The following is a 26,293-nucleotide window of genomic DNA, read 5'->3' on the forward strand; positions in this document are numbered from 1 at the left end:
TCTAAGGGAGAAGGCCGCCACCCTTCTGAGGAAGCCCATTTCGGCTGCTTGTACTCACGACCTAGTTCTTTCGGTCATGACCCAGCCTTCATGACCATAGGTGAGGATAGGAACAAAAATTGACCGGTAGATCGAGAGCTTTGCCTTCCGGCTCAGCTCTCTTTTCGTGACAATGGTGTGATAGAGCGAGTGCAATACCGCCCCCGCTGCCCCGATTCTCCGGCCAACCTCCCGCTATTGTCCCCTCACTCGTGAACAAGACCCCGAGGTACTTGAACTCCTTCACTTGGGGCAATACCTCCTTCCCTAACTGGAGTACGCACTCCATCGGTTTCCTGCTGAGAACCATGGCCTCAAGATATCATGTTGATATTGATGTAATGTTAATATGCAAAAAAGTACCCTGGAGTTAGATTGGATGTATAGCACATCAACAACAAAATATATAAAAGGCATTTTATCTCCCTTTAAAAAGTTGATAAGCCTATTTATTTGGCTATCCTATTTATGCCCAATTATATGGTTAGTTGCATTTTCTTTATTATTATTTACATAGTGTAACCTGCTGCCCATGACCAGTGAATAACCACTGATTAAACATATAAAAGAACATTTCATAAATCAAATTTTTGTGTACAAGGACATGCACAATCCCGCATTTCAGTGGATCTGCTTCTGGAGCTCTCTGAACGTCATCATCTCAGAGAGTTCATCTTCATCACTCCTCAGAGCACCAGATAGAGAAACAGCTCCCAAAATATCCCACTCAGTCATATGAGCCATCAATCAGCTCACCGGCTTTTTACAGAAATGCATGAATTCAGGCAGGAAATGCAAAACATTATATTCCTGTCTAAAATGTCTGTTTTCGACCAGGATGTCATTTTGATTTCCACAAAAACATTTTTAGACTCAACATAAAAAAATAGAAGAAGCAAAAATCATGATTACCTACAATGAAAGTGAATTGGGCCAGTCTGTATTAAACCCTTAACTACAGGTTATCTTAAAAGTATAGCCACGATACGTAAACAATATGTGTGTCAACATGATTTTGGTGTGATGAAGTGGCTAACTAACTGTATTTATGTAAAGCTATGTCCAATACCAAGATTAAAGGGTTTTGTTGTCATGACAACGAAGATGTATCATTGTATATGGCTTTACACAGATATGGTTAGTAAGCAATTCTTTGAAAAACTCTCCAATAATGTTAACACGTATTATGTTTACATCTTGTGATGGCTATACTTGGTGTATTTGAGCCTTTATGGATTGTCCCCATTTTTTTTAAATATATATATATTTTTTTGGGAATCAACAATATGCCACAAATGCTTAATTGAGCTTGTACTGAACCTGGAATATATTCCTTTAAGATGGTCAGAATAGAAATCCAAAACACTATACTGTACTGTATGTTGCTCTCTTTATTCAACACTGAATATGTTAATTATAATGTTTCTGTATATACAATTTAATGTTTCTGACATAACTTTCAGCAATCTGCCTAAAAGTGCCCATATTAAAATCCACCAACTTCAGGATCCCTAGCAAGAACCAGAGGACGATGTGCATTATGTGCAATAGGTACGGACATTGCTTAAATTGACTTGTGGCAGGGCGGAGGACGGGGCCGGGTCGTGATCCTACACACCCGGTCCCGTATTAGGCTAATCAAGCCTCCCGAGAGGGATAAAGGTCGACTGCAGAGGATCGTGCGGGAGAGAGAGATAGTTTACGGACATGTCCGTCATGTGTGTTTGTGTCCTTGTTTTAAGTTTCTCCTTAAATATTATTTATAATCGTCAAGCCGGTTCTCGCCTCATCCTTCCCATTGATCCCTTTACACTGGTGCCGAAACCCAGGAAGGAGGAGGGATGACCGTCGCGGAGTCCTCTCGGGAAGCTTGATTAGCCTAATACGGGACGGGGTGTGTAGGATCACGACCCGGCCCCGCCCTCCGCCCTGCCACATAACTAAAGTGAAAATTGTGTTTAAACTTGTTCTGTTTACAGTATGTGATTTATTATATTTATTTATGTTTTAAAGAAGTTTTCTGTTTACCTTTAATTGTTCATTTGCTCTTCAGAGGACATTTTAATGCATAGCATGAATGTGAAATTCATCATAATTTCTTTTTGCAGTTCGTCAATCTGTGTGAATGTACATTAAAGTGGTTTGTTACACCTTCCTGCTTCCTTCACATAACTTCCTGCTGGTCTATTCTCTTGAAAACAAAGAAAGCAGTTCAGTTTATAACCGTTAACACCTGTTCATGACTGTTATCTTGAGTGTGTTCATTTTGAATATTTGTCTTTGTGAACCACATTGCTGAGCCAAAGTAACTGATGCACTTTTATGTCTTCTTAAACATTTGATTTGTGGTCACACACGACTAAGCACCTGTGTTCTGAAAACAACCCATAGATAGTTTATTGATTTTAATCACAATGTAGTGCAACTGTTACATACCGAGTTGAAGACATGCCACAAATAAAACACAAACCTCATATTACACAAATAAATTATTTGGCTTTACCATATTAAGTACAAATATTTACAGGGCAAAGATATACACTATATATTGGGCCTTTGCATTTGACAAAGATGCGCCTCTTCCATGCCAGAGGGATTTGGTTTGTTGCCATGTGGCAAGCATGAGAGATATTTTTAAATATTTGATAAACAGAAAATCCTGGATGTTTCGTTTTCGAGAGGAAGTTCAAACCTATTCAGAAGGTATTTTTGGAGGGATGCAGTGGCATTAAATCTAATTTGAAATGTCTGGAACTTGAGTAGAAATATCATTTTACAAAAAACACATCAATAAAAATGCAGCACATCAAGAATAAATGTGTACCAAACACGTTTCGCGGCTTTGTTGTAATACATGGGGAAGCTAATCAATTATCAAATGCCCTCCAGGGAAAATATCTTAACATTTTTATATTGCCCTTTCTGTATTATCACTGCAAACAAATTCACAGGCAACCATTCATGCATGTAATGACGACAATCTGTAAATTTTAAAAACCAAAAAGGTGTATGATAATAGTTTTTTTCATTTTTTTTTTTTCATTTTAGCTGTGGTGCTAGAGCAGCAATATGTCATTTAATGTGAGAAAAAAGCATTAGTTTGACTCTATGTTAGGTGCTTGTGTCACGATAATAGCCAAATAATGTGAAATTTCTTACGAAGACAAGAGTTGGGGTTGTAACATGTGCCTTGCAGAAAGCATTTACAACATACAATGTTTTTAAGCCTTTTAAGAAGAAACATGCACCCAAGGGTGGACATCTAGTGGATAATTGAGTAACAAATGTAAATCTCACACATTAGTATTGTTATTGATACTATCGTTTATATACGGCCTCCCTTGTATTATTTGTCAAGGTTGCCAAAATGAAGAGAAAGAGAAAGTAGATTTTTACACTTACAGTAGGACATGCATGCAAATAACTTACATTTATATTCTCAAGTACAAGCACATTTGGAAGGAGGGTCGCATAAACCTGTCTAGCCTCCTTAATTTTGAGTATTGATGTTCAACAGACTGATTTCATCGTAACATTAAGAGTGACATTTTGATTTTGGTACCCAAACTACTGCGTGAAATACTGCAGTAAACATGGTGCGCGTGATCTGGCGATATTGCAACTAGAAATGAAATATGGCGGATCACTTCACTGACAATGAATGCGTGAAAACAACTGGACTCGTTTGATTTATACGTCTCACATTGTTGCATGTTGGAAAGTAAACGTATATACTCTAAACTCTTAGTATTTCACATTCTCATGCATACTAGCTGTTGTTTTGATCACAAGAAGAAAGTTCATTTAAAAGTAGTCCAAACATGTTAATCTCGTGGACATGAGTGGAAACGGATATTAACGGATTCAGTCCGGAGCATCCTCACTTCTGCATGTCGCATTGCAACAGCAAAACGATGGACGGGTCGCTCTTTGCCGCTTCTTTGAACTCGTCTAGTGAGATTTGGTCGTCGTTGTTTTTATCCATCTTGCTGAAGATTCGATCCACTCTCTGCTCTGGTGTCAGACCATCCTCATTCATCTTCATCATGATCACCGTGCCCACCATTTTATAAATTGCCTTCACACAAGAGGGAAAAAAGACGGTATCTTTGCTTCAATGGCATTAGATTCAATTTGGCATTAAGATACAGGAACTAGTATACACATTCAAACCTTGTTTTATACTGTAGTTACAATCATTGTCACTTTCCATGAATACAGTACACTTTGGTGTCCCATTATTTAGTTTGAGGTGTTTTTTTTGTAGTGAGAACTTATTAGCTTGCATAAAATGACAACAGCATGAGTAGGTAGTTTTAAAATAGGGTTGTCAATCGATTACATGTAAAACAAAATCTAATTATATAAAAATATGCATAATATTCATAAACATCATGGATGGGTGGAACATGTCCCTACCACTTTTTGCCTTATAGCACTTTTAGCTTTCGTCAGGTGTGTGTCTAATGCAGAAGAAGTACATCTCCAGTTTTTGAGCGGTTCCACTGTTTGTGCTACTATCCAGATCACAAAGGAAAATGCAAACAGATCTGTCCCCGCTCATAATATGCTCTAATGATATCTTCGTTTATCAAAATAAAAATTATATTAGGGTGAATTACAACCCAGAACCCCTTGTACTAGAGGTGAATATGTTACCATGAGACCAAATCAGGGCTGGTCTGGTAATCTGGAATACCGGGCATTTTCCCGGTGGGCCGACGCACTTTGGGGTCGAACAGGGGAGGACTGGCCATCGGGAAAACTGAGCAGGCCAATGGGTCAGCTGTGAAACGGGCCGAATGGGCCACGATAAGATCAAATGCGCCGCCGCGTTATGCAGAATAGACCACAAAACGGCGCCGCAATATGCACACTCCCCCCAATAATAATATACATATATTTTGAAATTTCATATAACTACCTCCATCTGATGGAATATAATTATGGCATGATTAATTGCACCGGCATCCATGCACAACTCACTACGTGCCCGACTGAGAGCGAACCACATTATAGTGACCACGAGGAGGTTACCCCATGTGACTCTACTCTCCCTAGCAACCGGGCCAATTTGGTTGCTTAGGAGACCTAGCTGGATTCACTCAGCACACTCTGGATTTGAACTCATGACTCCAGGGGTGGTAGTCAGTGTCTTTACTCGCTGAGCTACACAGGCCCCCCAAAATATTTTAATCTTAAAACAATGTCAACAATAAACTGTTATCTCTTGATAGTTGTGAATGAGTCCCTGAACTTTCCAGAGTGACAAAGTTGGATCTAAACCATCACATGGTATATACACACAGGGTTGGGAGTAACGTAATACATGTAACGGGATTACATATTTAAAATACAAAATATAAGTAACTGCATTCCACTACAATTACAATTTAAATAATTGGTAATTAGAATACAGTTACATTCAAAAGGTATTTTGATTACTGAAGAGATTACTTTGCATTTTATTGTCATTTGTTTCATTTAATATTTAGTCCTTTCAGAAGGAAAACATTTATACATATAAATGATGTGATTCAATGTGCATCTGAACAGCGGTGAAACACTTTCTTATGATGCGTTACATTCATACGAGCAGACAGAGAAGTACGTTTGGAGCAGAAGAAATAGAAATAAACTTGTGTAATTTGTCAGCCTTACGCTAAGCTAAAATGCTATTTCTAGCCATTTTACATGCACGTGTTACCAGACACGATCATATTTTTATATCAAGCAAATTCACATGAGATCATAATTTATATATTCTAGTAAGATCTTTGATATTAGGGCAAAAGTCGTACTCTTGATAAAAATTTTTGTATTGTTTTCCTGTAAAAAATATCTAAAAATCCGTAAAACAAGATCAGTTTGATTGATCTTGTTTTAGAAACAACACTGCAGAAGATATTTGGGTTTTTCAGAGAATGTATTTTTAACATGTGTATTTTGTCTTACTGTACTGACAGAGTCTTTAGAGTCAAAACAAGTTAAAAATCTACCAGTGCTGAAGAAGTAATCCAAAGTATTTAGAATACGTTACTGACCTTGAGTAATCTAATGGAATACGTTACAAATTACATTTCACAGCATGTATTCTGTAACTGTAGTGGAATACATTTCAAAAGTAACCATCCAAACCTGTATATATACCAATTTTAAAATCACTTTTTTAGTTTCAGGCCCTGTTTGTACCCTATTCATGGAAAGTGGCCATTATTTAAACACGGTTAAACCAGCCTGATCTCATGAAAATTCTGTGACTGTGGTGACATTTTTGCAATATGATGTTATGTGGTTCATTATCCATAAATGTGAAATGTCCACTGTGTGGTGCTAAAAGCGAGTTAAATGTTCTCCCACACTGCGGTTTTAAAGGTTAATGCTCTATCGAGATTTAAATCAACAAAACCTACCTCCCTACCCTAAACCTTAAACTTATACCTAACTGATAGGATTATAAAAATCAAATGTGAGATGAAAAGCGTAATTGCTGCATGTAATTGTTTTGTGGTGCTTCTATGACAATTTCGGCTCATGTGACGACTCGCGTGCTCTTCAGAAGTCTTACCCTGGTCTATAAGCTGAGCTACCGCGCAATTTGATCCCACTCGAAAAAGCTTGTAAATGTAGTTGTTATGTAATGCAAATGTTATACAATATAGTAAAAGTGTTTTGATGCCATAAGATAGCACTGTTTTGAGGAACTGGGAGAAAAGTTACTGTTTATGCATTAGCCGTTTTACTCGTGATAAGTGTTAAAGTGAATAAAAGTTATTGTTGTTGTAGCACATCTTGAGTATATTTCACCAGGAAACTGCCGCAATACGTACTACGAGCCATGTAAAAAACATTTGCAAAAATGTTGGAATAGTAACATGATTTTCTGAGACCAGGATGAGTTAAACACAGTTCATCCAGTGACATTCATTTCATGCAAAACATTACATTTTTAGTCTTTCAGTCATCAACGTACCTCTATAATCTCCAGCATCTCTACCCGAGTGATCTTGCCGTCTCCATCCAGGTCGTACATGTTGAAGGCCCAGTTGAGCTTTTGCTCGAAGCTTCCTCGTGATGTGATGGACAGGGCACAGATGAACTCTCTGAAGTCAATAGTACCGTCGCTATTCTTATCAAAGGTCCTGAATGCATGCTGTGCAAATTTTGATGCATCACCATAAGGGAAGAACTGCAGGAAGAAGGAGAAAACATGATTTAAACCAATTGATTGGTTTGACCATCTTTTTCCAGGTATTTACTAGAGGTAAAAATATTAAACTTTCAGGTAATACAACTTTTGAGTTTAAAGGTGAAGATTGCCATTTTTAAACCACTAGTGGTACCAAATGGTATTGCAGAAATTATGACTGTTTTCAGACACGTTTGCTGAACATTCCCCCTTTCTACCATTGGTTAGACAAATGTCTAACTCATGCCATTGGTTGAGCCAATGTTGCCGTGCCGATCTGATCGGGATGCTCAATAAACAAACATTAAAAATGGAGTTGTGGTGGCGTAGTGGGCTAAAGCACATAACTTGTAATCAGAAGGTTGCTGGTTTGATCCCCACAGCCACCACCATTGTGTCCTTGAGCAAGGCACTTAACTCCAGGTTACTCCGGGGGGAATTGTCCCTGTAATAAGTGCACTGTAAGTCACTTTGGATAAAAGCATCTGTCAAATGCATAAATGTACAAAAAATATACATTTTTTAAAAAGTATTACATTATTGTGGCAGACGAGTAAAGCATTGATAAGACAAAAAGTGGCTTTAAAAAGCAAAATATATTGTTTATTTCCATATTACTGAACATAAGCCTTTCACTGGCCAACAGTTCACAACAATCCATTTTGCAAATTAATTTGTCAATCGGTCTAAAATTGATTTATTATATAGTTTGACTACTAACTAAGAAACACTACATTTGTAATTGCACACCATCCAGCTGTTTTGAATGCAAGAACTCGTCATCTTGTGCTGTCGCTGGAGTCAAGCAAGCCTGAGTGTGGTTTGTTGTCTGTACAGCTGCGTATTGCCTATACAGCTGGAGTTGCGCTTACTGCACCCTGCTGGATACAGGTGGTACTTCAAGCTTGAATTGCTCTGATGGTTGGAATATTACTTATTATGATCCAGGGTTAAGATACATTTTGTAATATTTTTAATCTCTTATTTTTTTTATATAATTTATCACAATAAATTAACAAGTTTAATCAATAGCCCTTCTTGAGGGCAGCTAAGAGCTACAATGTTACACTTTTTGGGGAAATCAACCTATGGCTCAGTAGTTGTCTCTGCATATTAAGCTGGGGAAGGAGATTGTATTTTTACATAGAAACAATTACACACTTCCACCTTTAAAACTCTAGTCAGCTATCCTACAAACAAAAAGAGGGATTTGTTCATGTATTTACAGTATTTTTAACCATTATTGATCGTCATTTCGATTGCAACCTCACCACGTTCTTCTCTTTGTATCAGAGTCATTCCATGCACTTGGGTGTAACCAGAACTAAAAGTACATCAAAAAGTGTGTTTTCACTGAGGTCCTTATTCACACACATATCTCACAATATCACAGCAATTCTATGAATAACATTTCACAGACTGCAGTTTTGAGGGGCGGTTGTACTTCACTTCAGTAAAACGTTTCCTTGAAGTGTGTAACCCTACAATATTGACTCTGAAATAAGACTTATTTTGCTTTGCTCTTATTTTTCAGACTTTCTATCAAACCAGAGTACTGTATATCATTGTTGCAAAACTTGAGGCTGCTTCCAATAATCAACATAGTGGAATTTATTAGGGCTGTTGATTTAATGCATTAATTCAGTAAGATTCATTTGATAAAAAACAACACGTTAAAAAATACCACAATAAGGATGAATCCTGAGAAAGGCAAGCTTGTAGTTCCACCTGTTTATTCCAGAGGGCAGTAAGTGAAATATCAGCTGTATGAGCAACACACAGTTTAAACAGTGAAGAAAACAACCCTTCAGCAGAACAACACAAACATGCGTTACGAAAGCGACTTACAGAGTCCTTATTACAGGGACAATCCCCCCGGAGAAACCTGGAGTTAAGTGCCTTACTCAAGGACACAATGGTGGTGGCTGTGGGGATCAAACCAGCGTCCTTCTGATTACCAGATTACCAGTTATGGTGCTTAGACTACTACACCACCACCACTCCATATTATCAATGATTAACAAAATCTGATCTGAATATTTTTTATTTTATATATATATATAATTTTTATATATTTAAAGATAACTATGTATCATTATTTCATCATTATATATTGAATTATTGTTATATGAGGGGCTTTCTCAGCAAATATTTGTATATAGGATTAAATGCATTAATCGCAATTAATCGGGACACCATTTAATTAATTCGATTAAAATATTTAATCGGTTGACAGCCCTAGAATTTATCGTTATTATTTTTTAATAGAACTGTCTTTGTTAAAAGTATGCATAATTTCTATTCTATCTATTTTATATGTTAAATAAGTCATTAAATGCAAGTCTCATAATACATCTTGTTTTTGTGTTGTATGTACAGAACACTATTAGTTTATTTTAATTACTTAATTAATAAAAACATTGAGGATTAAATGGCAATAATTCATAAACAATCTTCATAGTACAGCTTTTAGAATAATAGCATAAACATACATTTTATGGAGTAAAAGTGAAGTTTACTGTATTTAAAAGCATTTTATAAGAATAATTCACCCAAAAATTATAATTAATTTAACTCATCATTTACTCACCCTCATGCCATCTCATACTCTTCTGCGGAGCACAAACGGAGATATTTTGAAGGATGCAAGATACTTTTTTGTCCATACAATGCAAGTCAATGGGGTCCAAAATGTTTAAGCTCCAAAAAGAACATAAAATACATCAATACGACTCAATTGGCTTTATCTATATCTTCAGAAGCGCTTCGATCGGTTTTGGTGAGAAAACCAAAATGTATGTCTTTATTCCCCAAAAATATGCTGCATTTATTTCCTTTTTGGAGCTTGAACGTTTTTTTTAACCCTATTGACAAAAACACATCATATATCCTTCAAAATGTCTTCGTATGTGTTCTGCAGAAGAAAGATAGTCATACTGGTTTGAGACGGCAAGAGCTACATCATTTCTGGGTGAAGTATTGCTTTTTAAACTACAGTGCACAGACCATTCTGCTGTACATTAAGATCAGTTCAAACAAGAAATAACTCGGACAAACTATAAAGATATTTCAAATTCAAAAACATAAGAAAAACTCAAATAAAAGAACAAAACTGCATTTGTTCAGCACACAACAATCAAAAGTATTAATATTTAAGGTTAGGGTTTTGATGATGTTGATTGGCTTCCTGAAAGCTGATTGTTACTCACCTTCACATAGAGCTGCTGGAACTCATCCAGGTTCAGTCGACCACTTGGACAGTCTTTCAGGAAGCCCTTGTACCACTGCTTGAGCTCGTGTTCGTTAAATTCGGTGTTCTTCACGAGGTCCTCCATCACCTCGGGGGTCAGTTTGCTGTTCTGTTTTCCCATGATTACTGCATCACAAAAACAAAAAGAAATATGCTGATGGGAAGTTCTTTAAGGTAGCTGCATTTTAATCAGGGATGCAAGTGTAGATTAAAATGATTTATAGAAATGTCATCTTGATTGTTATTTTGACCTCCAACAATTGCTCTGCTTTGATTAAACATTATAGCAAAAAAATTAAAAATAAATAAAATGTACACACACAGTATATATACAGGAATATAACAATATATTTAAGAAATTGGTACTTTTATTCACCAAAGTGGCATTCAACTGATCACAATGTATACTCAGTCAGTCAAAATTACTATAACAATTTGAAGAAAAAAAAATCAGATCTTCTTAAACTACTTCAAAGAGTTCTCATAAAAAAATCCTCCATGTGCAGCAATGACAGCTTTGCAGATCTTTGTTATTCTAGCGGTCAGTTTGTCCAGATACTCAGGTGACCTTTCACCCCACACTTCCTGTAGCACTTGACCTTTCACCTCACACTTCCTGTAGCACTTGACCTTTCACCCCACACTTCCTGTAGCACTTGACCTTTCACCTCACACTTCCTGTAGCACTTGCCATAGATGTGACTGTCTTGTCGGGCACTTCTCACACACCTTACAATCTAGCTGATCCCACAAAAGCTCAATGGGTTTCAGATCCGTAACACTCTTTTCCAATTATCTGTTGTCCAATGTCTGTGTTTCTTTGCCCACTCGAATCTTTTCTTTTAGTTTTTCTGTTTCAAAAGTGGCTTTTTGTTTGCAATTTTTCCCATAAGGCCTCCTGAGTCTTCTCTTTACGGTTGTACATGAAACTGGTGTTGAGCGGGTAGAATTCAATGAAGCTGTCAGCGGAGGACATGTGAGGCGTCTATTTCTCAAACTAGAGACTCTGATGTACTTATCCTCTTGTTTAGTTGTACATCTGGTCTTCCACATCTCTTTCTGTCCTTGTTAGAGCCAGTTGTGCTTTGTCTTTGAAGACTGTAGTTACACCTTTGTGTGAAATCTTCAGATTTATGGCAATTTCAAGCATTGTATAGCCTTCATTCCTCAACATAATGATTGACTGACGAGTTTCTAGAGAAAGCTGTTTCTTTCTTTGACCTAATATTGACCTTAAGACATGCCAGTCTATTGCATACTGTGGCAACTCAAAAATAAACACTAAGACAACGTTAAGCTTCATTTAATGAATCAAATAGCTTTTAGCTGTGTTTGATATAATGGCAAGTGATTTTCTAGTCCCAAATGATCATTTTAGCATGATTCCTCAAGTATAAGGTGTTGGAGTGATGCTGCTGTCTAGATTTGATCAAAAATGTCTTTTTTCAAATAGTGATGGTGCTGTTTTTTACATCAGTAATGTCCTGACTATACTTTGTGATCAGTTGAATGCCACTTTGGTGAATTAAAGTACCAATTTCCTTCCAAAACACCAAAATCTGAACATTATTCCAAACTTTTGGCTCCCAGTGTATACAGTATATATACAATATATTTATATTATATGTGTACAATGACTTAAAATGCTGTGTGGTGTAACCGTGAAGTAAATCTGCCTTTCATAAAAAAAAAAAAAATATCTGTAAATATATATTTTTTAACTTAACTTTTGTTAACGTTTTCAAATATGAATAACATTTAAAAAAAAATAAAAAAAATAAAAAAAATAAAAAAAAAAATTTCACAGCTTATTTTTTCAATAAATAATAATTAAAGATTGAGAGGAAAATAATGAGTGTCACACCATTGACCCACAAAACAAACTCCACTATTCATTGATCCCAAAATGCAACCACAATACAGGTTGTCACAAAGGACTATTTTAATTAGTGGTTGACTGGTAAAGGTTTTCTTTGGCCAATACAGATATTGATATCTAGAGAGCAGAGTTAGCAATAACAATCATATTTTTATCAAAAAATGTATAGTATATCCATAGACAGTGTTGGTGATTTTGGAATGGACTCATCCAAAACCTTGACGATGACTACTTGATTTCACAATGTATTATTTATAGAAAGTATTTCAGCATTATATTGGTATTTCACATTGGCCTTTAAAAAAACACAGAGATGTTTGGAAACACTTTAAATGAACTGTAAATGGGTAGTTGACATGCAATAATTTAGGAAAGTTAACATGTCCTGTGATGTGGCATGCTATACTTCATGTAAAACTATTTCAAACAGTATTTTGCACATTTATTGTTACAATTATTATGCATGTAAATATATGACCTTATATTAATTGAGAGACCACAAGAAACATTAGTACTAAAAATCTATTTAGGTGATTCTCATGCAACCTGTCAAGAACATGTACTGACCCTATTTGATGGGCCATTAAGTTTTTTTTTTTTTTTTTTACATTGTTATTATTTTCATAACAGTTGCACGACCCCCCCCCCCAGCAATGCAATGCAATGCAATGGTGCATCTTACAGTAATTAGAAATTTTATTGTAAAATATGCTTCAATTTCTTTATGGAAAATGTACTTAATTTCTCTGTTTTTTATTACACTCTCACGTGAGGACAGTGATGTTAAGTGTGATCAGATTGTTCAAACAAATCTGGCTGTATAGTGTTTCCCTAAATAGAACAAATTCAATAGAGATTATGTGTAAATAGTCATCAGGTAAAATAGGCTACAAATGGGGTGGAGTTGAAGAGCAGCTATTTCCATGTGGAGCATCTGTCTGCTGCACCAAATGTGAGCATGCAAACCAGAACAGCCTCAAACACGTTTTATAAGAATGCTGCTTAATTAAAGAGTATCAGCAATTGTCTTGACTGCTAACCCAATTGCCTCTCTAATGTAACAGCTCAGTGCTGGGGCTTTTTCAAGCACCAATGGCTCCACAAATGACCTTGAGAAAGGAAACCAAAAATGGAAAGCAATCCAGTATGATCATATATAGCCTTTATATTAAATGTAGGATTAAAGAAGACTTAATATAACCTAGAGAACCCCGTAGTGTCGCCATTGGTGTGTTGGATTAGGGCTAATTTATACTGTGCCCTATTCCATGTAAGCCTTTATATGGGTAAAACATAATTTGGGTTTACATCTAACCAATCCTACATGCGTAACAATCATTTTCTCTTCATTTTAATGTTGAAATGTGTGAATTAAAGCCATTCTCGCATAGCCCGCAGAGAAAAGACGCAGTCGCATTTGCGTTGCGCTAAAATCAAATAAAAAATCAGGAGAAGCACCAATGCGTCTCTTGTTCATTACACAACACGACTGCTATTGTCACTTAACAAATGGAGAGTAACAAGTAACCCGTGCGATCATGTTGCAGTTGTGACAGTGCAATGTGTGTTTCAAATGCATGGACTCAAATATTGTCACATACTCAATGATTCAATTAAAGCCAAATATACTCTTAACGTGCGCAGAATGCTGTAATCAGGCCATGTATAACGCAGTCACGCAAGTGTATGTAACGCAATTAATTCGTTCATTCATGCATTAATTCCCGTCGTTTTCCGAGGCGATGTAAACCTGATCATTTCATTGCAATAAAAAGCAAACAAAACCAAAAAGATCAATATCACGCATTGGCACATGCATGCATGCATCCGACGCTTTCTTACCTTCAAGTAATTTGGAAGAGGCTAATAGAAATGTATGATGGTGCTCAGAACCCGAACCCAAATTCCTCGGATTCGCCGCTTTTACTGATTGCCAAATAATTTATAAAGGTAATTCCGTCTGCCACGAACTCTCTGCCGTCTGAATGTGTGTTATGCGACGCAAGACATGCGGCATACACGGAGCATCAGCACATCATCACCACCGCGCGACTGCTGGGGAGCCTCGGCGTGCGTTTGCGCAAATTGTATGCTTGCAACCCTGCTCTTAGCGTGCTCGTGTCAGTAAACAATCTATTAAGCATCACGCCATCATACAGTATGCATGCTTTACATGTTGCTGTGCATGGGTGTATGTTAGTGAATGGCGTTGTTGCATGCTGTGCATGACACCATGCATTAATAGTCTATATTACCATTGCAAAATCTTAAAATAGGAGTTTTAGATTATGCAAGATTTTGCATTGCTAGTCATGCTGCATGCTGCATACTTTTTCAATAGAATGTTTTTAATTATTTTGTTTTAACTATAAGTTTTATATTTATTTATAGTTAAAAAAAGTATTTAAATATTGATCTTTTTTCCCACCAAAAGCGATCATGTCGCTTTAGAAGACATTCATTTAACCGCTGGAGTCGTATGGACGACTGTCTGTGATTTTTGGAGCTTCAAAAGAGAAAATCGCCATTCACTTGCATTTTAAGAACCTACTACAGTTAAACAGACCTGGGATATCATGAGGGTGAGAAAATAATAATTTTTATGGTTGTTTGGCAACATAATGGCAATGAAGTTGTAAAATTGGATATAACTTTACACAGATAAGGTTAGTAAGCACTTTTCTCACACTAAAATCATGTTAACATGCATATTGTTTACATGTTGTGGCTATACTTTTGAAACAGTGAGTATTTTAACATTTACGGATTGGTCCCATTCACTTCCAATCTAAGGGCTTCACTGTAACCCAGAGTCAAAATAATGCCATCGACTGAGCTTAACTTGTATTGAGCCCAGAACATTCCTTCAATCTCCAAAACAATTGGTTCAAGTTGTTATCATGCTTGGATACAGTACATTGTTCAAAAGTTGTGTCAAAAGAGAATACATTTATCTAGGCATATTTCAGAGTCAAAAAATCGACTGTGCTTTCGTCAAACTTTTTAAAAAACGTTGTCCCTCATCAAAATCATATTGTGTAAAATATTTTGACAGTAAGAAAGGAATCATTCAGAAACAATATATAGAAGGCATGGACTCAGAAATGATCAGTAGGAAAGTGCAAAACAATGGAGAAACAATACATATTTATTTGTTTTCATCAGAACAGCAAGACAAGTCTTAGTTTCTGTCCCATGTATTGCATGATCAAATCACTCCTTAAAAGGAGCAATGCATTGCCATCAATCTCATGTGAGAAAAAAAATAATGATGTGCAGAGAAAACACTTCAAATGATATTTAAAAATACTGCATTGAACACTAAGATGCCAACTTGAATGAACTATGTTGAATGAACACCATTTGAGTGCACCACAAGTTCATAAATCACATAATATGACAATTGAATATACAGTATCATAAACACTTCCAGTTTTCCCATTCTCTTGCCATAACAGTTAAATATGAGAAATGCTTCAAGCTATTTATTTTAGCCTTAAGTGGTAGACATGACATACTGTATTGTTTCTGTTTGGAATAAGGACCAGATTAATTCCAGCAATGCATAGTTGCAGATTGAATGAATGACTATTTAGATGATCAAATATCAAATACATGATCTGCTTACATGTTTCCTAAATACATTTGCATGTGACCCAATGTGTTGATATCAGCATCCTCGATGAACCAGATGACCAAGTGGAGGGAAGCCCTTGGAATCTGGAGATAAACTGTTTGTCAGTGTTTAAAGATTAAATGAAATCAGAGTTTTGAGGCTTTCAGTCCATGTCTATTAACTTTGAGGTCATCTATATGATAGTGTTCCCCTAAAAGTTGATGTGGCAGGGCGGAGGGCGGGGCGGGGCCGGGTCGTGATCCTACGCACCCGGTCCCGTATTAGGCTAATCAAGCCTCCGAGGTATAAGGGTCGACTGCAGGGTGTTGTGCGGGAGAGAGAAATCGTTTACGGACATGTCCGTCATGTGTTTATGTTGTCTTTTAAGTTTACCATTAAACTATTATTTATATCGTCAAGCCGGTTCTCGCCTCCTCCTTTTCATTGAATACCTTTACACTGGTGCCGAAACCCGGGAAGGAGGCGAGAACCGGCTTGACGATATAAATAATAGTTTAATGGTAAAGGATTCGTAGGATCATGACCCGGCCCGGCCCCGCCCTCCGCCCTGCCACAGTTGACAAAAGTATATTTTAGCATCTATACACACTTAAAACCTAAAGTCTTTCACTTCCTGGAAAACAGGTGAAAAATATTGATCTTGCTTTAACGGCGTATCCCATTTTTGTCCAATCAAATTCCCTCTAGAGAGGGACCCAATACCATCTTCATCTGCGTGTCAATAGCGCATTGCAAACGTGGTTCATGTATGTTACTTAAAGTAAAGACCACTGGCATCTTAAAGCATATTTCCAACCCCAACTTCCTGTTTCAACAGGAAATGTGTCAACATAAAAAGAAAACGGTGCTCTTTAACCCATTAAATGGGGTCTTGTAAGCACAATATCATTTACAGAATGCAATACAGAGCTGTTTCCCAAGGTTGTGTTAATAAATTACTTGTTTTTCTTTCCTTTTATGGTTCTGTTCTGAATTTCCTGCTAGCAGGGATTTCCTTCTTGCCTGCTATGACGTCTCCTGGGAAATTATTAGAGTTGAAGGGCTGCCTGCATGAAGGACGGGTAACACCGTTGCTTGAGGTCTGTCTGCTTAAGTGAAACCCAAAGACATTTTTGTGATGATGGGACGAGGTTGAAATGCTGTACGTTGAATCACTGGGGTTCACAGAAAAGCACTTTCAACCTCAGGCTCTGGTGAGTCAGGTCGGTTCAGTGAAGTCAAGAGTAATAACAGTGTTTTCAGATTAACAGAAGGTTGTTTACATGGGAGAGACTATATAGGATCATATATGCCAACACTTTTTAAATGAATACTTCACCCAATGCCGTTGCAAAGCCGTATGCTGTATTTTTGTGTTTTGTGCCCCTCATTGAATATTGAAAACCTGGTCTCATAATCACATTACCATCATTAAGTAATACAAAATGATTTTAAGTGGTTTGTTGCACGTGTAGAGGAAGTTTACTCATGAAATGAACACTAGAGGTGCTACAACAACAACGACTTGTGTTTCACATAAATCACGAGTAAAACGGTAGACTGTCAGTTCATAAACCCTTGCTTTTCGCCTTGTTCCTCACACGATGAGTACTAAATTATGACATCAAAACACATTTACTGTAGTGCATCACTTGTAAGGCCATACATTTGAATGTTTGCATTACATAACCAACTACGTTTACAAGCTAGTTTGAATGTGATCAAACTGCGTGATGAAGCATTGCACTTGCAATGCAAGGGAACGGGGTACAAGTCCTGAAGAGCACACATGCGTCAACACATGGTGCAATCGTGTTTTCATCTCACATTTGCTTTTATGACACTATCGGTTAGGTTTAGGTTTAAGGTTTAAGGTAGATAGGTCGGTTTGCTTATTTAAAACTCGATAGAGCATTAAGCGTAAAACCTTCATCTTCGTTTTTAGCAACACACAGTGGAAATATCACCTTTGAACCTCCGTGATACCAGTAGCGGTTTTAACCACAACACAAAACACCATCCGTGGGGCCCCGGACATCGGTAGGAAAGCTCAGCAAAAACCGCTCGAGGTCACATGTTGTTCTGGGTACTGTACAGAATACGCTGTTGTCACCGCTCGCAGAGATATTCCCGTTAAAGGTCCACCAGGTTTTAAAGGATTTTGTGTTCGGGTTTTGTTAGTTATGAAAAAACATTGGCTCACACGCTCTCACTCGCTGATGAGTTAGGGGCCGTTCACACCGAATGTGTTTTTGCGTGTGTCTGCTCCGTTTTTCCATTGTTTTCTTTGGTAAACATGTGTCCATACCTGCTGCTCCACGTCCTGCAGTTTCTTCAGTGTCTCACACAAGACTGGAACATTTTTAGACACTGTGTCAAGTTAAAAGAATGTCAGGTCTCAAAAATGCATGTCAAGACACCTGCAAATCAAGCAAATTTCAGTGCTTGATAAACGTCAATGTTTTTTTTCCCCTTCTGCTCTAGTGTGCTGATGGGCTTACCATGCCTTGCATGTATACTGTTACAATACTGAATGTTGCCTACGATGCTTACAGCCTTTTGTAAACATGTTGAACAATACACTGCAGACTCCAGGTGAAAAAGTAAATAAGACAGAAATATACTATGGTATACAACAAATCCTCATAGTTACAAAAAAATAATACTGTATCATATTATAATGACAAACTGGACAACAATAAATCATTATTAAGGATCATTAACTAGACTTTTTGAAACATTTTGATTTTAATTGGCTACAATGGAAGATAAGTTCAATTTTATGCAATTTAAGCAAACATTTTAGAATGTTTGATATATGCAAGGAACCACGTTCCTTGGTCTTTTGGAAAAATGTCACCACAGTCATATCATTTCCCCAAATGATACTTCTTGAATTACGTTTACATTCATGCATTTGGCAGACGCTTTTATCTAAAGTGTCTTGTGCACTTATTACAGGGACAATCTCCCCGGAGTAACCTGGAGTTAAGTGCCTTACTCTAGGACACAATGTGGGGATCGAACCAGCAACCTTCTGATTACCAGTTATGTGCTTTAGCCAACTATGCCACCATCACTCCATTTTTAGATATATTTGGTAACTAGCACTATGTATTATATTAATATAATTTATAATCTTCTAATATTAATATTATGGTACCTGTAAACTCCTGGAAGCATCCTGATAAATATACTGAGCTGACATCACAACCAAGAGTAATGCATCACCATTCTTGGCTTCAGCTGGGAGCAGGAGAACCAACAAGCATTTTAGTGTTCGTCTTTAATGTGTAATTGTAATATAAGAGCACGGGCTTACTCACTTTGGCCGACTGACTAATCAATAACAGACACAATGAAATAACACAGTAACAGAGTATAAAACTAGATGATAAATCTCATAAGATCATTTTTACTGCAGAATGTAGTTATGAAGTCACAGTTTTCGAAAGACACCGTTTTCTGTGGACGAAAACACCATTCCAGTGTGGATTAAAGGTATAAATGTAACAATCAATGCGTTTTCCAACTAAATTTGTTTAGGAGCAGTCACACTAGGCCACATCCACACTAATCCATTTTCATTTGAAAACTCCAGTTTAAGTTTCCTAACAAGTTTCCTAAGTTTCCATTTTCGGTGGAGGAAGACACCATCCCAGTGTCAAAGAGGGTCGTATATGTAGTGAAATCAATGCTTTATTAGTGTGGATTTGGCCTTTGTAAACACAACTAATCATGATTAGATTATAATGACCTGGTCATACTTGCCATAGGCTGACCTTAAATCCTGGTTTTTCTCCCCTTTTTTCTTGGAAACTAAATTGGAAAGACTCAAGAAAGTGATTTGGAAAATCCATTATGGTGTCGGTGTGCAGGGGGGGTCCGCCTGGCTTGCGTGTGGTACCTGTCCTGTCTGTCTGCTGACGAATGAGTCGGTCAATGAAGCTGATTGCATTTCACTCCTGCTGTTTGCCCTTTGTGCTGAATTCACACGATTACACATTACACCTATAGACAACAAACAGAGAATATTGACATGAAAGGCTTCTGGTCTTAAGGGTTTTTCTGTCAAAATTTGATAACTTACTGCATTTCGATTTCCACTGGGAAAGTCACAGTAAAAAAAGAAAATAGAAAAAATTAAATTAACTTAGTCATGGAAAAGTTATTGAAAAATTTCTATAGGTAGATATATATACTCTGAAATATTTAACAGGCAATAAATAAATAAATAAAAAATGACAAATAAACTCATTCACATTATTGTACTGCCAAATAATAATAATAATAATAATAATAATAATAATAATAATAATATTAATAAAATAATAACAAGAACAAAATACAAATCAAATGTTAATTTAAATTGTTAGGTAAACTTTCTGGTCTTTATGGAGGGCCAAATGACTCAAAAACCATAAATAAATATTTAAATATATAATTTAATACATAATAAAAAATTTCAAAACTAAAAAAAAAAAAAAAAGATTTTATTGTTACATAATTATATAATAATTAAATTCATATATTTAATATTTGTTGCACTGTCTTTAATTTAAATTGATTTAAAATGTAAAATTCACTATAATTGACATTTTTACTGTATTACATTAATGAGGATTAATTTTGAAAACAACTGAAATTACAAAAAAAAAAAAATCAACTAAAAAGTAAAACGTCTCAATGCATTACATGAATGAAAATCACATGAATAAATGATAATCATATTTCAGTGTGAAATGCGACCTGATTTGGTTTTCATAAAATTAACCAGGTTGTTAATATAAAATAAACTAATTTGGCTTTAGTGATCAAATGTAGCAGATAAAACTGATAAATACAGAATATGCAGTATGTTCATCTTTATAAGCACTTATATGAAATCATGTATCACAATCATGTCTTTTAAACAGGACAACAATAGTTATTGCCCTTGCTTTCCTTACACATTTAGTTGTCAGGCTTTCATTAACACTCATTAACCAGGCAGCTGATTATAGCAGTGCTGTCTGACATGTATTGTTCTTTAATATATCCTCCCCCAAAATGCATGTCTAACACTGAGTCCAAACCACTCTAATAGACTAAAGCATTTAGCTGAGGGGAGTAGGCAAGTGCTTTTACCACTGATACACACACAGATAAACGTTTATACTGACAAAGGCTTTCAGCATGCTCCTGCATTAAGCAGCGACGGACACTGGCTCTATTGAGAATGAAAGCACTATACACATCATTAGATACAAGGAGGATGGCTAACACAACCTTCTCACCTTCCCTTCCACTCAAGACATACAGAAAAAAATGCCATAGAAGAACTATTAAAGATGCAAAAGATGGACAGGAAACCTTCAGACTTGTTCCTGAGTACTCTGATCGCCACAGTAAGCAAGGCTGTTCATGTGTCTACAGAATGCATGATGATGCGGTGAAGTCACCGAACCAGTGTTGTCATGGCAACAGACATCCAGTGCCTGGGCTGCTTCCCATTACATTTTCAAAGCCTACAACATTCTTCTATATTATATAATGTCCTAAGAAAAGGGGGAGACAGGCATATGTAAAAATGTCATTCAATGGGAGCATTTGGCTTGTTATGAAATCGCATATTTAAAGACCTACCAACGTATGAAGAAACCTCTCCTACTCATGGACACACACATCAAGCTAACATGGATATGTCTATTATGTGCACATGAATGCGTGCGTAATTGATGCCTTACGTAATGCTTTGGCAACATAAACCCTAGTTTATTGTGTCAATGAATATTTGATTTTTAGATCTTGATATCTGTTACGTTAAACTATACCCACCTTATGATTATTCTGGATGCATTTTTATTGAGAATTCCTAATGCAAAAATAACTATAATAATAAATGAGCATCACGAAGATGCCATTTAATATTCATCAAAGCAAAAATATTTTTAGAAAAATATATAGACTCTCTCTGGGAATGTGTGAAATTGTGTTTTCAATCAACCCCTTTTATGAATCACACTATGGGAAAGACCACTAAGCTCGTGAATATGAAAAAAAGAACCCAATTTACGTACTTTTCCTGTGTAAAGCCAATGCCACTCCCAACTTCTGACTGTCCAACATCAACATGGCAGACGGTGTTGTGTCGAACTCTGTTTCCCTGTTGGAAACCGTTCCCCCAGCTGATCTGTATGGGAGGAACAGTATCTAACGGTAGCATTCTCCGCTGTCAGAATGCATTCCCCCATGCACAAGCCTAAGCCTAACCTTTCCCTCCCCTAACCCTAACCATAACCCCATACCCTATCAGGGCTAGGTATACAACGTAAGGCGTCCTTGGTGGCGCTTGGACTTCAGTGCCATGTAAAAACTCAACTTCCTTTACTTTTACCAGCTGTAGTAGATGAGGTGAGTTATTACTTGCCATATTGTGAAAAGTGTTGAATGACAGTTACATTGTGAGATAAATGGCTTTTATCTTTACACTGACATCCTGCCAGACTTTGACAGGTTGACTATGAAAATAGAAGAGAAATAAGAGAATACATGTAAAGATAATAAATAAGCTAAGGGGAGCCCCCGGCATGACGTACACCCCCCCCCCCCTCTCTTTCCCTGGGGGAGGGCGTGCCCTAAGCCCCGTCTGCCGGCAGGTCATCCCCGTCTACCTGGATGAGGGAAACAGAAATATTAAAAATGGGGGGGGGGTACTTCCTGTAACAGTGTAGTACCCCCCCCAAAAAACACTGTAAAATTTAAACGAGAGGGAAAAGGCCAACGCGGATCGGCAGTGAGAGAGAGAGGAGAGCGAGATGGAAAAAAAAATCTTACTCGCCAGTTTTCCGATACGCCGTAGCTTGTTCCTCGGCCACTCCTCCACCCTCTAACGGAAGACAGCCGCGCTTCTCCAGGCGGATCAGAGGCAGTCCTCCATCCCCCTGTGGCTGCTCCGTTGGGGTGGATGGTAGTGGCGAGAACTCTACTACGGCGTATCCCACCTCCTTCCCGGATTTCGGCACCAGTTTAAAGCAGTTCAATGGAAAGCAGGAGGCGAGAACCGGCCTGGCGATATAAACAATATTTTAATGGTTAACTTAAACAAAAGACAAACACACACACATGACGGACATGTCCGTAAACGATCTCTCTCTCTCTAGATCTCTCTCTAAATTTGACAAAAATGCCCCAGATGTTTGAAAAATGGGGGGAAACTTGTTTTCTGATATTTAATACTGTTCTTTACACTAATGTTTATGATAAGAACAATGTTTGATTGAAACTTGGACCTCACTGAATGTGAAAGCTATATACTGTTATAGAGATCAGCCAATTATTTATAATGGATTCTATTATTGGGTTATAATATCTAATGCATTACAGCTACTTATGTATATGTTCATTTGATTTTATAGTCAATGGCCATAATTGTTAAAATTGAAAAACACTATTCTATCATACAGAGTTTGCAGCCAGTGTGTTGTTTGAGTTTATTGAAGAGCCCAGTGCCGTGACCCTTCCAAACAATAGTTTTAAAGGACCTTTGGGACATTATACCAGTCTCATTCGAGATGGAGCGATACGAGAAGATCTGCAGCAAAAGGCTGTTTTGCAAAAACTGGATCAGATGCAAAAGGATCTCAGAGGATACAACGAACGTTCAAGGTAACATTTTAAAAATTAGCATGGACTAAGCAGCCAAAAATACCCTGCAGACATTGAAATGCTCTTCTAGTTATTCAAGCTTCCTATATTTTTGCTTCATTTCCATCTGCAACAGTTCTTCTCCAAGCAAAAGCCACAAAAAGATTACTACATCTATGGAGATGTTGGAAAGTTCTGCATCGTCATGTTGTGATGTCAGTCAAACTTTATGTTGCTGTTAAAGAAATTAATTAGTGTTGTATCAATACGCATATTTTGGATTTCAGTTTGGGAAAAAGAATGGTCATGGATATGTTTTATAACCTTGTAGAGATGGAGAAGAAAAAAAAGGGTCAATTTTCATGGATTCATGCTGGACGTGCATTAATGTGAGTGGGTAAAATTGGATAAAATGTCAAAGGTCCTATTGCACCGGTCGGTGAAGAAATCAGTGAACACGCCTCTCTTCTATGTTTTGATGAATTTCAGGTGACTGTTGCACTGTGTAACTGTAGTATTCTAATCTAATCAAGCTTTATGATCACTTCAGCATGCTAAAATCTGTTTACGTTATATATTCAATCTATGCAATGTCAATTATAATCAATAGAGAGAATAAACCAGTATATTTTATGTACTCTGTTCAATAGGTCACCGATATTGCAGATACAATGATTCTGAAGCAGCTCTTTGAAAACCTCTTTCTAAATGGGGTTGTATTTGTTACCACTTCCAATTGGTCTCCATATGGTAAGAGATTAAAATGTTCTCAGGTATGAAACTTCTGGATAACCCATTGTTTAGCTTTGCCGCTCTTGATGACTGTTGCTCCATCAATCGATCTTTACTGAACTTTCAACAGGAATGAAATGGAGATTTCAATGAACAGTGTAATATTCAATGGCTAAAATTGAATGCATATTCTTCTTGAGTGGGCTGGAATGAAGTGTGACATTGTAAAAACATCAATATCATTATGCCATTTGTAAAGTTTAGCCACAACATGATTTAAACTACAGAGACCTGGAATGAATATCAAGACACATGCTTATCACAGTCAACTTAAAGGAGAGAAACCTCATTTGATAGTGATTTCTGCAACATGTGCACTATTGCACTGTGATATCTTTGTCTCAACGATGACTTGAATCAATACTTGATTTAATTAACCAAGGGTGGGTAAAAATATTGTTCTTCCGATTAATTGGGATCTTCATGAATCTCGATATCGATTCATAAATCCCAAGATCGATCTTTCACTCAGTGCGCAACCCTCTACAACAATGAGAGGAAGTGACTGCAATTTCGTGCAATGCGACTAAAATGTATATATTTGGCACCTGACTGGTTCATGTTTACATTTCACTCAGTGTTTAGTATTGAGGTCCTTTCACACTGTGTTGAGTGTAAAAGTTGTTCTGTGTAATGTCTGCAGGGCCGTAGCTAGTGGGGTGAAAAGTGGTAATGATTTTAGGGGCCCAAAGGTCCAAGGGGGCCCACAACAAATTTGAAACTGTATTATTTTAATTGGTAAGGGGCCCAGAGCAATATATATTCATGAGGCCTAGAATTCCTTGCTACATCCCTGAATTTGTGTCCAAAGACGAGATCTGGATGGTTGTTCATAATGACCCCATTTAAACCTGGTATTAAGATGCATTTCGTGTGATCCAATCACATGTGGTCAGCACTAAATACAGGTCTAAATGGGGTGTAAAACATTTTGTGTTCAAATCACAAACACCACATACGAATGTGGTCAAAAACGAGCTGTAAACGATAATTCGTCCTGAATGCGGTAGCAGTGAAGCGCCTTCCCTCACCTGTCAATAAACCCCTGCACCGAAAACAAGAGTTTAAACTTTATCGGTTAAGAGCAGCTTTAAAAGGAAATAACCATCCGATAGAAAAATGAATAAAGCAGATACATATAATTTCACAGATCTTTTTCAATGTGTCTTATATCAACATGCACGGACACTTATGAGACGGTATGATACAGGTAATCCACTAAAATAACAGACAATTCTCCTCGAAATGTTGTTTTTGTGCTTAGATTAAATTTCAGCTGCATCTGTGTAATGAAGACTCAAGTGGGTTGAGATCCATAAGCGGTTTTATTGGACAGAGGAATAATCAAACGTACAGGCAGGGTCAAACCACAAGCAGACAGGAATATAGTAGGCAGGCAAATACGATATCAGAGCAGGCAGAAGATCGGGGCAGGCAGCAGACAATGGAGATCGATAAACAGGCAAGGTACTCACAGGGCAGTGGCAATCAAACAGGGTCGGAGAACAAAGCAAGGTTGGTACACGGTAAATCTCAGAGTAAACAGGATAACGCTTGGTAATGTAGCCGGAGCAAACAAGACTTCGCAGTGAAGTGGAAAACAGACATGACTTAAATAGGGAAGAGACAACAAGGCACAGCTGGAGCATAATCAGACCTAGATATGTGGGTTAGTGGGGGAATGTGGTTTTACTGGTTAATACACCGGTGAACCCGATCTCCGATGACTGAAGGGGGAGGTGCCCTCACTAGTGTTCGTTACAGAGCCCCCCTCCTGTGAGCGGCTCCTTACGCGAGGACGCGACCTGCGCCGGGGTCTCCCCCGAGGTCGAGGGGCCGGTTTCTCCGGGTTGATCCGATGGAACTCAGTGATGAGGTTGGGGTCGAGGATGTCGTTAGTAC

General features: G+C 37.3%; 1 protein-coding gene across 1 annotated transcript; it reads right to left on the bottom strand.

The window, feature by feature from the left end:
• Window positions 1-2,411: 2,411 nt before the first annotated feature.
• On the bottom strand, window positions 2,412-14,450 carry LOC127662488 (visinin-like protein 1). The gene is made up of 4 exons (XM_052153677.1): window positions 14,200-14,450; window positions 10,438-10,604; window positions 7,013-7,228; window positions 2,412-4,117 (listed from the first exon to the last, which is right to left on the bottom strand). The coding sequence occupies exons 2-4, from the start codon at window positions 10,597-10,599 to the stop codon at window positions 3,920-3,922; spliced, it is 576 nt and encodes a 191-aa protein (XP_052009637.1). The 5' UTR covers window positions 10,600-10,604; window positions 14,200-14,450; the 3' UTR covers window positions 2,412-3,919.
• Window positions 14,451-26,293: the final 11,843 nt, after the last annotated feature.

This window comes from Xyrauchen texanus, chromosome 22 (assembly GCF_025860055.1).
Source record: "Xyrauchen texanus isolate HMW12.3.18 chromosome 22, RBS_HiC_50CHRs, whole genome shotgun sequence".
NCBI classification, from domain to species: domain Eukaryota; kingdom Metazoa; phylum Chordata; class Actinopteri; order Cypriniformes; family Catostomidae; genus Xyrauchen; species Xyrauchen texanus.

What these genes read in the sequence shown, in the direction of transcription:
- LOC127662488 (XM_052153677.1), bottom strand. Translation starts at nt 10,599, where the DNA reads ATGGGAAAACAGAACAGCAAACTGACCCCCGAGGTGATGGAGGACCTC. An exon ending in TCCAGCAGCTCTATGTGAAG is followed by an intron (nt 7,229 to 10,437) that starts GTGAGTAACAAT and finishes TTCTTCCTGCAG; the next exon opens with TTCTTCCCTTATGGTGATGC. An exon ending in AGATGCTGGAGATTATAGAG is followed by an intron (nt 4,118 to 7,012) that starts GTACGTTGATGA and finishes TCTTGTGTGAAG; the next exon opens with GCAATTTATAAAATGGTGGG.